This window comes from Azolla caroliniana, unplaced genomic scaffold, assembly GCF_043228905.1.
Source record: "Azolla caroliniana isolate FFs.n. ecotype wild unplaced genomic scaffold, voAzoCaro1.0.p SCAF_1, whole genome shotgun sequence".
Taxonomy (NCBI): Eukaryota; Viridiplantae; Streptophyta; class Polypodiopsida; order Salviniales; family Salviniaceae; genus Azolla; species Azolla caroliniana.
The window spans coordinates 27,205,154-27,219,811 of record NW_028230436.1 but is presented as its reverse complement, the minus strand read 5'-3'; the positions used below and the strand labels follow the sequence as shown (position 1 = coordinate 27,219,811).

At 37.8% G+C, this 14,658-nt stretch overlaps 3 protein-coding genes and 1 non-coding gene across 4 annotated transcripts in view; 3 read left to right on the top strand and 1 right to left on the bottom strand.

Annotated features, from left to right (window-relative positions):
• Positions 1-14,658, top strand: part of LOC147869362 (pentatricopeptide repeat-containing protein At2g03380, mitochondrial-like) — a 61,929-nt gene that overhangs the window by 33,458 nt on the left and 13,813 nt on the right. The gene's annotated exons all lie outside the window — the stretch shown is intronic.
• Positions 4,460-6,274, top strand: LOC147869366 (trihelix transcription factor PTL-like). The gene has a single exon (XM_087328539.1). It carries the CDS (start codon positions 4,523-4,525, stop codon positions 5,855-5,857), a length of 1,335 nt encoding a protein of 444 aa, XP_087184665.1. The 5' UTR covers positions 4,460-4,522; the 3' UTR covers positions 5,858-6,274.
• Positions 6,736-6,807, bottom strand: TRNAW-CCA (transfer RNA tryptophan (anticodon CCA)). Its single transcript has one exon. It is a non-coding gene; the product is annotated as a tRNA-Trp (tRNA).
• Positions 10,929-12,289, top strand: LOC147869364 (uncharacterized). Its single transcript, XM_087328533.1, has one exon. It carries the CDS (start codon positions 11,099-11,101, stop codon positions 12,131-12,133), a length of 1,035 nt encoding a protein of 344 aa, XP_087184659.1. The 5' UTR covers positions 10,929-11,098; the 3' UTR covers positions 12,134-12,289.

Here is a 14,658-nt window from a genome sequence, read left to right as displayed (position 1 = left end):
GTTTGTGTATAAAAGATATCGTAGTTAAGAGGCAAGAAATGGTCATAGTAAGAATGTTGCTCAAATTGTCACACCATCCTCCCATACAATTTAGAGAGTATGAAGACAACACAAATAGAACATTGCTCATTTAGAAGTGGCAAATGAGATATTTAGATCTAGAATCATAATTCCTACAAATAATACTCTAAGCAAACAGTTCCACAAGAAGGCATACTCCTTAAGTGGCAACAAACTCTTCAAGAGCCCTTTTCACAATGGTTCCCACTAAGTAAATTGCCCTTGGCTTTGGGATGCACATATATCCATAACTCTAGTTTTAGGACAATATAGCTTTTACTAACCTACATGGAAAAGAGGATTTGTCCATGATTGAAAATTTTGCGTTAATTGTGAAGGTGACCTTGTTATGTAAGTGTGGCATATGAACAAGTACCACCTATTCTCTCGACACATCAAACACATGAGTTAGAAGTAGATATTCTGACAATATAAACTACAAATCATAACCACTAGCTAGTATGGTTTGCATAATTTTATTTTTAGTTTCGGGAGAATTTAAATGCCCTATTTATTTCGAAAGAACGATGCCTAACATTAAGGAGAATTACCAATTTCATGAAAAGAAGGGTTGCAACTCATCCACAAGAACTCCATGAACCTTGAATCTCAAGGAGATTGGTGATCAATGATAATTATGTTGGTAATCTACAAACATTTTGTTAAACTGGTTATGAACCAAGTGAAAAATGTTTTCTAAATATGTTTGCACCCAAAAGCAATATGGCTTTATTCCATGTATCGCAAACAAAATTACAAATGCATATATTAGTATAAACTATCCTAAATACACGAGTCATTATGTATTTCTAAAGCAAATTGACATACAAAAAGGCTTTTGACACAATGGATGTAACACCATAGCTTAAATTATTCATAAAGTTGAATGTTGCAACAATCACAAACATCGTAAATTTCCTTTAAGAGTGAGCTCTCATGTTTAGTTGAAAGAGAAACCACAAATCCATGGTTACTAGTCAAGTCGGTATAATAGGGTTGTCCACGAAGCATTTTACTCAATGGTATTGCCCATGATGTATCGTTTAATAGAAAGTGGTGAGCTTTAATGTATGCAACGTCCTAAACGGAAAACATTTTAATGCATAAGTGAACAATTCCTTCCTATATAACAATATATATTGACCTCACCACACAAGTGTTCCTTCTTTGTCTCTTTAGGGTGTACCACCATTAGGTTCGACTTCCAATTGAATAAGTGGTAGACATTAGTTATTTGACAGATCTCCAATTACAATAAACTAAAGTGTGTGTGTGATGGCTCCAATGATGCTTTTATAACGCCACGATAACAATGTGAATAGTGTAGGAATTCAACATAATACCATACTCTTTATAAATTTGTAATATATTTCATTTACATGTGTGACTAATCAAGAACATAACTCATGTGATTATAGAATTATAGGATTAAATTATCCCAATATGCCAATCAAGGAAGAGTCTAATAAGGACAGTTTTTTGGGGTTGTGATATGACTATTCAACATTAAATTTAAAAAAGTGACAAATGTTTATCTCTTTCATGACTTAAGGGTAGAACTATTTCTTGCAAGGCAATATTGAGAGGTTGGAAAGGTAAGCTAATAATATCACATATAGAATAGGAGAGAGTCGTGATCACTTTTGGATCACTAAATAAGATGTACATGGAATATATGCTAATCTCAATGGAAGATTTAAAGTGGACTTTTCGTTGGTATGGTGAGCCATTAAGATTGGCTAACTACAACAAAGCGGGAATGTCCCGTTTATCTATTGAAACTAGTTAGTGCTTGATGACATAGATGTCAAACTCATTGTATTTAAAGTGGAAATTGGTGGAATAGTAAGCCACTAGGGTTAGGTGCGATATAATGGTGTCTCCATTTGTGTATTATAAGCTATAAATAATTCATGACTTGTGTTTTTCACTTGCCACACACAAACTACTCATATTTACATATCACACTTAAAATGTCTGTCAATGAAAGAAACCAAATCTCAACCACTATGACTAAAAGATAATTTAATGGATGCTCTACTATAATCAACACTAGTTATTTAAAACCAAAAAACCACATAATAAGCAAGGGACCATTGGAGAAGTGGTGATAATTGACATCCTAGGTGGGCTTGAAACATGACCCATAGACCCAAAAACAAATGTTATGATAGAGTGTCCTAAAGAGGACATGCATGTATCCCTTGCTTGTTGGTTTGTCTTAACTTATAGAAGTTGTGTGGGGATAATTGATGGTGTGATCCAATCGACATAGTGGAAGAAATTCTATTGACCCCACTTATGCACATTATGGTGGCATCAACAACTATCAACTTTTTCGAAGCTTATGGGTATTTCCAGCATTATGATGTAAATGGGGGAAACTTGAATTATGTTATATTTTTCAAAGATGTTGTAGACAAGATGACAATATAGTTGCCTCAAAGCAATCAATGCGCATACAAGAATCTATGGACCTGAGAAGAATGGGTCTTTCCATTGAGCAATGTGGGTATGTATAGCTCTCTATTTTTCAAAGACGTCCCTAGACTTCAAGAGGTTGTAGGCATGATGATGATGCTCATGTATTTGCCCCAACCCAATCAACAAGCACACAAGAATTTTTTTTGATCCACATCCATATGACTCATGGTGTAGCTCAACAACTATCAACTTTGTAGAGAGAGAGACACGGATCTTTCCATTGTGCAACGTGGATATGCACAACTTGGGATCATTATGAGTGCTTTCTTTCGACTCCTAAATGAATGTTGATGTGGCCTCCTTCAACCAATCAATTGCAAACTTTTGTAGAAGATCAAGCCTCGCCAATTTAACCAATCAAACTTTGAATCGTAATGTGAATGTAACCAATCAAATTTGAATCGTGTTTGGTTTTCCAACAATTTCTTAGAACTAACTCCTCACGATGCGTTTTCCGGGGCAAGATGCATGCATATGTGGTTGCCTTGGATCCAAGATTTTCTACAAAATCCAATCTCTATAGATTAAAAGGAACCAAACAATAGTTGGGATTTAGCAAAGCAACGAGGTTCTTTTTCCTCAGCTGAGCAGTGCGAATGACGTAGAGCTTGAAGAAGGCATGTGAGGTTCTATTGATCAATTCATAAGCCCATTTCTTTACGGCCGGCCGGCCCGATTGTTGGCGTGAAAAGCGAGGGTCTTTTTGTTTCGTCTAGGGGGGCGGACAGAAAGCACGAGATGCAATTGGTGATGGAGGGGTGTCCGGCATGTTGGACACTACGCTACGCGATTGGGTGTCGGCCACTATCTCCGATGATGACTCCAAGTGACATGAGATAAGAACACGTGTTCTCTGCTTTCGTGGGTGACCAACCGGCCGGCCGACCCACAGGAGTGTGAAGCCGGCCGGGCTTTTCAAGATTAGACTCATGGCATAGGTAGTAATGGCTTCTATTTAGCTTTTTGGCCTCTAAATTTGGCCCCCCTCCACCTCCAAATTTGGACCCGAATGCCACACGGAAAAGTGGACTAGTGCAGAGAAGAAAGACAAACCCAGATCACACACACTCTCTCTCTCTCTCTCTCTCTCTCGCTCTCTTTCTCTCCCTCTCACACACACACACACACACACACACTCTCCTGCTATTTCATGTGTTCAGAAAGAAGAAGGACAGACAGGTAGGTCAGTTTGGTGATTTCTTGTATTCAGTCCTTTTGTTTCCTTGTTCAGTTTTGTTGGAATTCGCTGGTTGATCAAAGGTTCATTTTGCCCTTAAAAATCTCTGCTAAATACACTGCCCCACCTTCCCCTCCCGAGGGGTTCCTTTTTACTCTCTTTTTTTAAGTCTATATAAATAATTTCTTGGAGTCTACTTTGAGCTTCTCTGTGTGTGTGATTCTTCTTCACAAAAGAGACGGAGGGAGAGAGGAGGGAAGAACAAGAAAAATATATATCATGTATATATGTAACAGATAATGGCAAAGCTTTAGAAGTCTTTGATGGAAAAGGGGGTTTTTTAATTATTTCTTAATTTTGATGATGACAGATGATAAAGGAGTAGTTTTGGATATGGTTTCAAATGACATCCTGGAAGAAGCGAAAATTTTGAGTTAATTTACGAACTTGACCTCTCACAAAGAAGAAGGAAGAGGGGAATTAAAGATGGGTTATGGCATGATCCTCATCAAAGTGCCATAATCTTCACTACTATCAGATAAGTTTTACTAGAAAGGTGGAGATATATATATATATACAACACATTGGCTTGAAGATTTGTTGTCTCTTGCAAGAATTGATTCAGCTCTTCTTGGATGAGATATATATACATAAACATATATTGGAGTATTGGATTTCAGAAGATTGTTTTGCCTCTTATTAAGGATTTGCTTCTGCTACCAGTGGAGGATATAAACAAGAATTGGATTGAATCGACGATTTCATCTATATATACATATATATACATTGAACTGAAAATCTATGGCTTCTATGCCCGAAGATAACAATCGAAGTCACCATCAGCCACTACAACAAGCTATGCAAGCTGTTTGCTCATCAATACAAAGCCCTACTATGGTTACCCCATTGGCAAGTGCTTTCCCACCTGTTGATGCAACAGCATTCTTCACAGACCATCACCATCAAGACCATTGTTTAGTCTTAGATAAGTTCATGGTCGACAGAAATGAAGCCGACCTGGATTCTGAAGATAAGAAAATGCCCGATAACAGAGAGCATAAGAAAAGATCGAAGAACTGGACAAGGGCTGAGACACTAAAGCTTATTAAACTGAGATCTGAGCTCGCCTCGAGATTTGCGAGGACGGGTAGGAAAAGTGAGCTTTGGGACCAGATCGCAGACGGATTGCAACGAGATCAATTTTGTCGGGATGCCCAACAATGTCGAGACAAATGGGAGAAGCTTATGGCTGGGTACAAGGAAGTGAAAGATGGGCATAAAGATAGAGAAGACTATCCTTTCTATGAGGAGCTCCATCCTTTGCTATCGGGGAAAAGCATAAGAAAGGACAAAGATCATCATTTCTTGTCATCTCAACATGAGCCCGACATAATAATGCATGATGCTTCCAGAGATCATGAAGCGCCGAAGAAAGAATCTGAAAATAAAGGCCCTTCGATGAAGTCTAATGGGTGTGCCAATGAAGACGAGAATGCTGAGACGCGTTCATTCAAGAGGAAACGAAGCCCTGAGGAAGCGGACCTCCAGACAATACACTCTATACAATCGTTGCTCGAGACCGTGATCTCTTGCCAACAGAATATCTTCAAAGATTTCCTCGAGGCCCTCGAGAAAAAAGAGGAGCAGCGAGATCAAATCCGAGAAAAGAGAGAGGAGAAATGGAGAGCCGAGGAGCGAGCTCAGAACCTTATCTTCAACAATGCCATGCTATTGCTCACTCAAAAGCTGGTTGAGGATAAGGTAGGATCAGGATCGGGATCGGGACCAGTAAATTGCAACAATCCGTCCACTGCGGATCAACACCGTCATCATCCCATCATCAAACGATCGAAAAATTGGAAGAGGTTTGAGGTGCTTGAGCTAATCCGGTGTCGTGCTGAGATGGAAAGCATGTTTTTGAATCCTACACATAGGCGTTCATCCTGGGATGAGATTTCGGACATTCTCGGTTCCCATGGGATCTCCCGAGATGGAAAGCAGTGCCAAGAGAAGTGGGAAAAACTAATGTCAGAGTATAATGAGGTCCTTGATGGTAGGAAAGAACAAAGCGACAGTGCCTATTTTCACGAGCTTACGAAAGCTATCGGAATGAAAAACAGAGAATCCATTCCTTGATAGTGGTGTGTTCAGAGAGAAGAGAGCCCCCATTTTATAATACATTTGTAAATACCTGCATTATGTACACTAACAAAATATTTGCAGAAATCTCATTTCTTGTGGGGTTAAAGACATCATTATTCACATTAGCCATGTAGGAAGGATATAATCAAATGCATGCTCGGGTTGATCTACTCCAATCTCTATGAACGATGAGATGGCTGCAATATATAGACCTTTTCTCATATGTTTATAATCCTTAATGCTTGAAGGATCAACAATGGTTAATTCGAACCCATAATGATTCATAGCTTTGCGACTAGTTAGTGTATGTTATCTACTACACGACCCATTTGTGGGTGAAAATGGAATGATGTATTTGTGCACAATTTCGAGGATATGTAGACCTCCATTTAATGAAGTTCAATTAATTCACTCTCTGTCAGACAACATTTTGTACATCTATGTAGCATACAGTTAAATGTATAGACTAGTTGGTTGTTTGACTCATGAGGTAATAAGAGAAATATAGATTTCTAGTATCCTTCTAGAATGAACCATTAATAGTCACATTTCATATGTACACGTACACTTACACATGGTATGTGTCTAATTAAATCTAATGATGAGAGATGAATCTTAAAGTTATGCATAATTTCATGACCATTTTATCGTAATTCATCTTTGTATCTAAAAAAAGGGAGATGAAAGAACACGCAAAATCTTTTCAGATCTTCTTATCACGGATCATCTATTGTATTTTATATTAAACATCAAAAAGGAAATCAAACAGTACATACATGCGGGGGAAGAGAGAGAGAAAGAGATGGGAGATACGTTATCAAAATCTTTTGATCGCAAAAGTTGTGCACTTTTTACAAAAGGAGAGTATTAACTGAACCCGACGTGAATCGAACACGCAACCTTCTGATCTGGAGTCAGACGCGCTACCATTGCGCCACGGATCCTTATTGAGATGATCCTAGTTTAAAAATGATATTGTCATTTATATACAATATAAGCAGAGAATAGTAACGTCCCGAGTTATTAAATCCTAGGGAAAGTCAATAAAATTCGATCCAAGACTAGTGTCATCACATGTATCGAGAGAGAGAGAGAGAGAGAGAGAAACATAATAGTTCAATAAATAATAGACATCATGACAAGCAAGAGGTTCCTTAAGACACAGACGGAGACTAATAAATGATGTTTAGGCCAATGTCATTGTGTTACTTGGATGAGTAGCACGCAATTTATTAAATGGTCGGAATCATTACAAGGGGTGCGGCCCCTTGAAGATCTAGTAAGAGAGCTTCGTTAGTTATAGAAGACCAATACCTTCATGTCCAATGGGAGGAGAAAGGATGGACAAACCCATAAATTGGTGAGTCGTCATTATATGAGCAGATGCCCATTGAAAATTGGTAAGAGAGTGTTCAAGCATAGAGGGATATGTTATTATAGAATACAAATGCCAATATTAGAGAAACACATAGAGGGATACCAAAAGTCAAATCGATAGAAATCACTGCTTTAGAGATGATGGGAATAACTCGTTGTTGTTGAAGAGAAAACCCATGTTCACCAACCTATTTGAAATACTCGTATTTAGAAGTTTGAAGAGTGATGTGAGGTGAAATTTGGCAAATTCGAAGATTTTTGTGTGAACATTTTCTCAAATTTGGCCAAATGCTTTCACCTCATAGTGCATGATTAAAAGGTGAGAAGTGTTAGGAATTACACTTAACAAGGGTTCTTTTCAAACATTCAATGAGATCGTACTAGAAGATACGCACCTCACGATAACGTTATGGATTATAATAAAACAATTGACACTTAGAGGGGAATCATTCTCTTTTCAAACAAACTCTTTCATTGCTTTATCTCATTGAAGGCAAGTGGTAATAAGAGGATTGTACTTAGCTTTATTGTGTTTGTTGTATAAATTTTGGTGACTTAAGGGCCCTAGATTTTTTTTACTCCTTTTATTTTCATTTATGAGACTGGAAACAATGGTTTAATGCTACATGGACAATGTTAGCCCTTTGTTCGTGGACCTTGACACATGATTACATATATGTTTGTGTACATAGTGCAAGAAGCAAGGACATACTAGTGAAATTCTTGAGTAAGGATTGTTGATATCACGAAACTTTGATATCAAAGTTACAGTACCATATCTACACAAATTCTCAAGAATGTACAACATTAACTACAAAGATAGGTTAATGCGCACAAAATATGTTGCAAATGTTATGTTAGTGACATGCAAAACTTGGACCTTCCAAGATTGTTCTAGAGATGAGTGACATTTTGGTTTGCCTTCTTGGAAGATTTCTATTCTCCCTATCCCTAAAATAAACTAAGGTCTACATGGGTACAATTTGACACACTCCTCATTGTTTTGGTATGGAACATCCATGTATGTATATGAAGGCTATACAATTTTTTAATGAAACGCTATTAGTCACATTGATGTACATAATAACACAATAAAGTAGTTTGTCAACAATGAACATGTCTTTTAACTTTCTATATGTTTTGAAATGTTGCAAACTTGAACATGATATGAAATGCCTCTAGGGCCTAGGCAGTTCTAAGTTTTGTACCCAACCTTTCTTGACTTAAGGTCATTGTATGTAATGTACATAAATAATAAAGATTTGAGACCACATGCTCCTCACTCCTTGTAATTTGTAATGCTCTATTGCTAATACGATCTAGCAATTTGTTCGTTCCTATAATGCAATCAAGTATATTGATGGGTTAACTATTACAATAATCTATTGTCTTTGTTTTATATGAATCATTCCATCAAATATAAAGTGCCACGTCTTCAATTCAAGTTCACGTAAACATCCTTCTAATGTATATTTATCTTATTTGTTCGCTTATCATTGTCCATCATAGATTAAGCAATGATATTAACTTTTGTTGAAGGAATACACTGTGGTGCATCATGATAAAAACTTAACAACCAACATAAGAAAAACCTATCCTCCAAGAGTAAAGATATGATTGTTAAGAGTTATTTGTGTTGTGTTATCTTGGAATCCAAACAAAAGAACACCCAATCCTCCAATGTGAAATAACAATATTTGTAGTATGGATGATTAGGGATGCCAATTAGTAGAGATCATACATTTAATGTCTTCTTCCTCATAATTGTGCTAAGCACCTATAATGCTTTGTAAGTACCCAGGATTAGTTGTAACTTTGTAACTTTTTAAATATGGAACTATATACATAAAGCCCACAAGTGCCATTTCTAAAGTGTTGGACCATGTTCCCGCTACAAAACATGCGGCCAATTATGGGGATAGTGTGATGGACGACCTCTCAAGAAACGACGGTTGGACCTTACCTCCTCTTTTTTCGAGAAGTCAATGGATCTAACTTAGAGGCCACAACTTGGACTGATGGGTTGCATGAATGAGGCGGTACACATAGAATATGCCTCAAAGAAAGTGCGCACCATCAACATTGTCACTCCACTCCTAGGAATTCCTGAACATCTTAACACTATGGCCTACTCACGAATGTGATTTGATTGGGGTTGGCATAGTGGGTCAAGGGAAGACATCGATTCGACAATACCACATTCTTCTAATTTTGTAGTGTGCGATGCATTCAGGCAATGGTCATTCGGTTGTTGTGAATGTGATTGATTGCAAGTTAGGGGCAAGCACCATTGAACAACGGAGGTCTTCAGTTCAAGGCAACCAAACGAGTTTGCGAAAACACATCTAACAATACATAAAGATATACATATAATGATATATGTATGTAATATCATTATGGGTTTGGGGGGGGGGGGATTGTCATAGATAGACAGAACTTTTGTGTAGTTTGTGTTTTTTGGGGTTTAGTTTTAGGGTACAAAGTTTTATGAAACTGTGCAGGGAGGGAGGGAGGGAGGGAAGGGGTTTGATTCTTTAAAATATTTTTGAAAAACTTGGAACCAATGCAGTACATAGTTGTGTCTTGGCTTTGCTTTTTTTGCTTTTTGCTTTCTCAATGAGCAGCAGCTGAAAATGTTTTGTTTTTTTATTGCTGATTTTGAAAGTTGTAAAAAAGAAGAAGAAGAAGAAGAAGTGAAAAACAAACTGTAAAAAGAAAAAAGAAAAACAAAATTTAACAAACCTAACATATTTATTTAATTTGGCTTACTTTTGGTTTTCTCAATGTTTAATTTAAGAAGACAGAAAAAGCAAAAAAAAACAGGTTTTAAAATGAATCAATCTCAATTAATAATAAACCATGTATGTTTGTAAGCAGGTGCTACAATTTCAAAATTTTGAAAGTAGCAAAAAACAAAAAACAAAAAAAAGGAAGCAAAGAAAGAGAAAAACTACAAATTTCCAGTACCTTGTTGTTCATTCTTTGCCCTGTAATTATTAGGGTTTCTTTTTTGGGGTTTATTCTTGTTTGTTTTGGTTTTTTTTGGGGAACAGAACAAAAATTGTTGCAACCAGATCTCCCAGTTACTAAACTTACTACTACTACTACCATTACTAAATATGTAAGTGCCTCTCTAATTATTATTTATTTTTAGTTACTATGTCTTTGTTTGGTTGTAGTTAGGGGAAGAAGGAAAAGAAAACACAGAGATCTCTCTGTTCTGTTCTGCTCTGCTCTGCTCTCTCTCTCTTATTCAATTGGTGCAGGTTTTATAGCACAAAAAGTGTAGGGCAAAAGAGACAGACAGAGAGAGAGGAAGTAGGAGGAGGTGTTGTAGTAAGTATGTATGTGTGTAAGTAATAAACTGCAGTAAATTGTAATAGTAGTAGTAGTAGTAGTAGTAGTAGTAGTGGTTAAGTAGGCCTCTAAACCTTCTGTAAGACCAAGTAGAAAAGTAGCTATACCCCAAACATTACACTACATACATACATACATATATATATATTTTAGATTGATTGATTGATAGACATAAACCCCCCCCTCTATCTCTGTCTCTCTCTCTTTGGGATTCTGCACAAATTCAAACCAAAAAACAAGAGAGAACATTATACATATACATACATATATATGCATGCATGCATACAATAATGGTGTAAAAAGCTCAGATTCAGAGAGACAGACAGATAAGCCACAGACATTCTTTCTGTGTATGTGTATGTGTATGTTGTGTATGTTTGCTTGAATGATGATGATGATGATAATGAGAGTGATGATGCTACCATAGAAGAGGCAGAGCACAGACCATACATACATGGTTACAAGAAGCAGCAGAAGAAGCAGAAGAAGCAGAAGAAGAAGATGATGAAGATGAAAAGGGATGTGAATAACAACAGTAATGGCAGCAATGGAGACACCGGCAGCACAACAGGAGGAGGAGCAGGAGGAGGAGGAGGAAGGAGCTTCAACGATCCATTCCCTCGCAGATCATCCTCCTTCTCTGCAAACCCTAACCAACCTTCCTCAGCCTACCTGGTCTACCTCCTTCTGGTGAGTGTCAGTTGCATCGTCTTCATACCGTATGCAGGGAAGATCACAGGTGGACTCGGGGGAATCTTCCGGCGCGTGGATGAAGACGACAGTGATCCGGCGTTTGCAGCGAAAACCAGCAATTACAACTACAATGGCAATGGCAGGAAGACGAGCAAGCAATTCAAAGGCATCTCCAGCTCAACCAGTTCTAGGTCTAGGTCAAGGTCAAGGTCCAGCAGCAGTAACAGTAACAGCGATGGCCATTACACTCTGCTGTACGAGGATGGAGGCGCATATGATGGCCTCAGAGGTGCGTATGAAGCCAAGTGCGAGTCCTTGGAGGTCCTTGTCATGGACACCCAGAGAGTTGTCCATGGCGAGAGGGAGCGGACCTTGTTCCTGGAGAATGAGATCCGAGTGCTCCAAATCTCTGAGAATTTCCTCAAGGGAAGGGTCGAATACCTGGAGATGATGAGCAGGAGAAGAGACTCAGGAATCAACAAACCCCCGCCTTCCATGGATCCCTCTTCCTTCTCTTCCGCTTCCTCCATGGATCCTTCTTCTTCTTCTTCTTCTTCTACATATAATATGTTTAGAAACCCTTCGCCATCGCCATCGCCATCGCCATCAACACCTCCACCTGCATCTTCTCCTTTTACTTCTACTTCTACTACTACTGCTGCTTCTAATGGCTTCACCTCTCGGAGTGATTCTCTCATACAAGACCTTCTCAGGATGGTAATGGTGGAGAGGGATCGAACATCGGCCCTGGAATCTGAGATAAGGCTCCTGCAGAGCTCTGAAAGCCTAATGCAAGCTAGGATCCAGAAGCTTGAAGAAAAACTTGGAACTTGCAAAGCATGATCATAGCTATGGGAAAACTCCCCCCCTCCATCCCCCCAAAAAAAGCAATTTCTCTTTCTATTCTACATACCAATTTTGGCCTGAGAAAATTTTCTGCTTCTGCTCCTGTTTCTTCTTCATAATCATCATCTTATTGGTTTGTTTTAAGGCATGAGACACTGCCATTTCTGATCATGGCTATGGTTTTTGGCTTCATTACACCATAACACATTAGTTTTAACTAAAAACTTAGTTGAGCTTCTTCTCTGATTTTGTACATAAAATGGAAAAAACACACATGATTTAAGCTGTGAGATGAAAGGATTGAATTATATGTCAGACTACTAAATGTTTGCATTGATCAAAAGTTGTGTGAGAGAAGGGATTGAATTATAATGTTCTGTGTCTAATGTTTGCATTGATCAAAAGTTCTAATCCCATTACCATGCATTTTCCTTCCATTCTTAGCTTAAGACATATATAAAAAAAAAATATTACATATAATGATATATGTATGCATATCTATCTTTCTAATGTTTTGCATTAATCAATATATCTCTGTAGCAAAAGTAAGCCATCAAATTGATGGAAACCCATGGGTCAACTAGACAAAACTTTCCTTTTGGATGACCATTGGTGAAAGAAGGTAAAATTGGTGGCCATAATCCATTGGTGGAAGAATGGGAGAGCCCCACATACACTTTTTTTTTGTGTGCCTGAAGTCAAGTGTTTGTTGTCTTGACCATGATGGGGTATGTTATATATTATGCCTACCCCACCACCCCTAGGGTCAGGTCAACCTCTTTGCAAAATAATGAGAGGGTAGAGTGATTGATTCTAAGTTCTAACCCAATATTCAATTGATCTTTCTTTTAAGAGTTTTTTTAGAATCTCATTCTAATAATGCTCATTCCCCCCCATTGTAATCCACTTTCCATTCTAGGTTTTGTTCTCGTAGGACAAATTGTTGTCTATATGCTTCTTCTCCTCTCTCTCTCTCTCTCTCTCTCTCTCTCTCTCTCTCTCTCTCTCTCTATCTTTGGTCTCATAGGTCATATTTGATCTCCGAAGACGATAATATAATCTATCTATCTATCTATCTCTATCTATCTATCTCTCTCATTCACCCGAAATCCCAAATTGAATCAACTTCACTGACTTCAAGACTACTTTTTTGGGCTATAGAGTATTCTTAGGAAGTGTTTTTTTTCATGTTCTCCGTAGTAAATAATCGACATTTTACAAACATCGCGACGCTCCTTTCATCATATCTCTTGGTCTCTCGGCGATCACGCCACTCACATCACTGTTATATAGCCCATTTCTTGATTGACAAGTGTACTTGGCTATTGTTACCCATTTAGAGTCACATCAGATGCCCTTCATTATCGTTGAATCATATTGTCCCTATGTTTGTATACATAGTTTCCCGATGTTTTGTCTCTAATATTGTTCTTCTCCCTTGCCCTTTTATAGGCTCACCAAACTCTTTTTTACCCCTCTAAACCATTCCCCCCCTCCTTGTAAAGCCCTTTTTCATATCGTTGAAGCCCCACTTCGAAATTAGCACAATATTTTCAATATTCTTTTATGTAGTTCAATACTATGAACCATTTCATTGTGTAGGTCAAAACTGTCACTCTCACTTAAGCCCTAAGAAAGAGCTCCATATAAAATGCTCTCTCCTTCTCCCCTTTACTAGTCCACAATTTTCGATTCTCTTTTGTACCATCGTAAAGAAAGTCTCCTACTCCCCCCTAATACGACCTTAATCTAATTTTCATCCTAAATTGTTTTCACATCCTCAATAATGTTGTGTTTGTTATGATCATCACCAATCTTTATATGCATTTCATTCGTGCAATTTGCAAACAAACACATGTTACGCTTTGTTCCCCTCCTCACATGATCCTTAGCAAAGAGATGTGAAACAAAATTAGATGGACTAACAAAAAGGTTGGAAACCCATAAAAATGTTTCCACAAACTTTGACAACCTTGCAAACCTTACTTTGTAGAAACCCCAAATTGATTCTATTGTCTCCATTGTCTTCGAAGTCCCAAAGTATGGACATTTATATACAAATGGTTTTTGGGATATAAGTTTCCAAATGATGATTAGGTAACTTTCAGTTTTTGGTTCATTGTTTTGTTGAACTTACAGTACTATCGCTTTTGGATGCCAAATAAGACTAATGGGACTAACGTGGAACATTTTTACATTTGAGAACTCTTGATGTTTAAGGATTTTACTTTCGTAACTACCATTTAATCCCTAGACTAATAGGTCACCATTGAAAATGTGTTGACAAGATATTGTGAACCTAGTCAAAGCTTAAGCATTGCAATAGAGTGTGGTACTCGAGCTCATGAACACGTTCACGAATATGTAGTCATTCAGTCTTATCACGAGTACTTGAAGAGCAAGTGAGAAAAGTTATATGAATGATAATGACTTGGATGCCAAACAAAGGGATGAGTCGTATTATGTACGGGTGAGTGAAGTTCATCTATTTAGGGAAGTAGATGGCTTTCAAGTTTTGTGCA

Coding starts and splice junctions, on each gene's coding strand:
- LOC147869364 (XM_087328533.1), top strand. CDS start 11,099: ATGATGAAGATGAAAAGGGATGTGAATAACAACAGTAATGGCAGCAAT.
- LOC147869366 (XM_087328539.1), top strand. CDS start 4,523: ATGGCTTCTATGCCCGAAGATAACAATCGAAGTCACCATCAGCCACTA.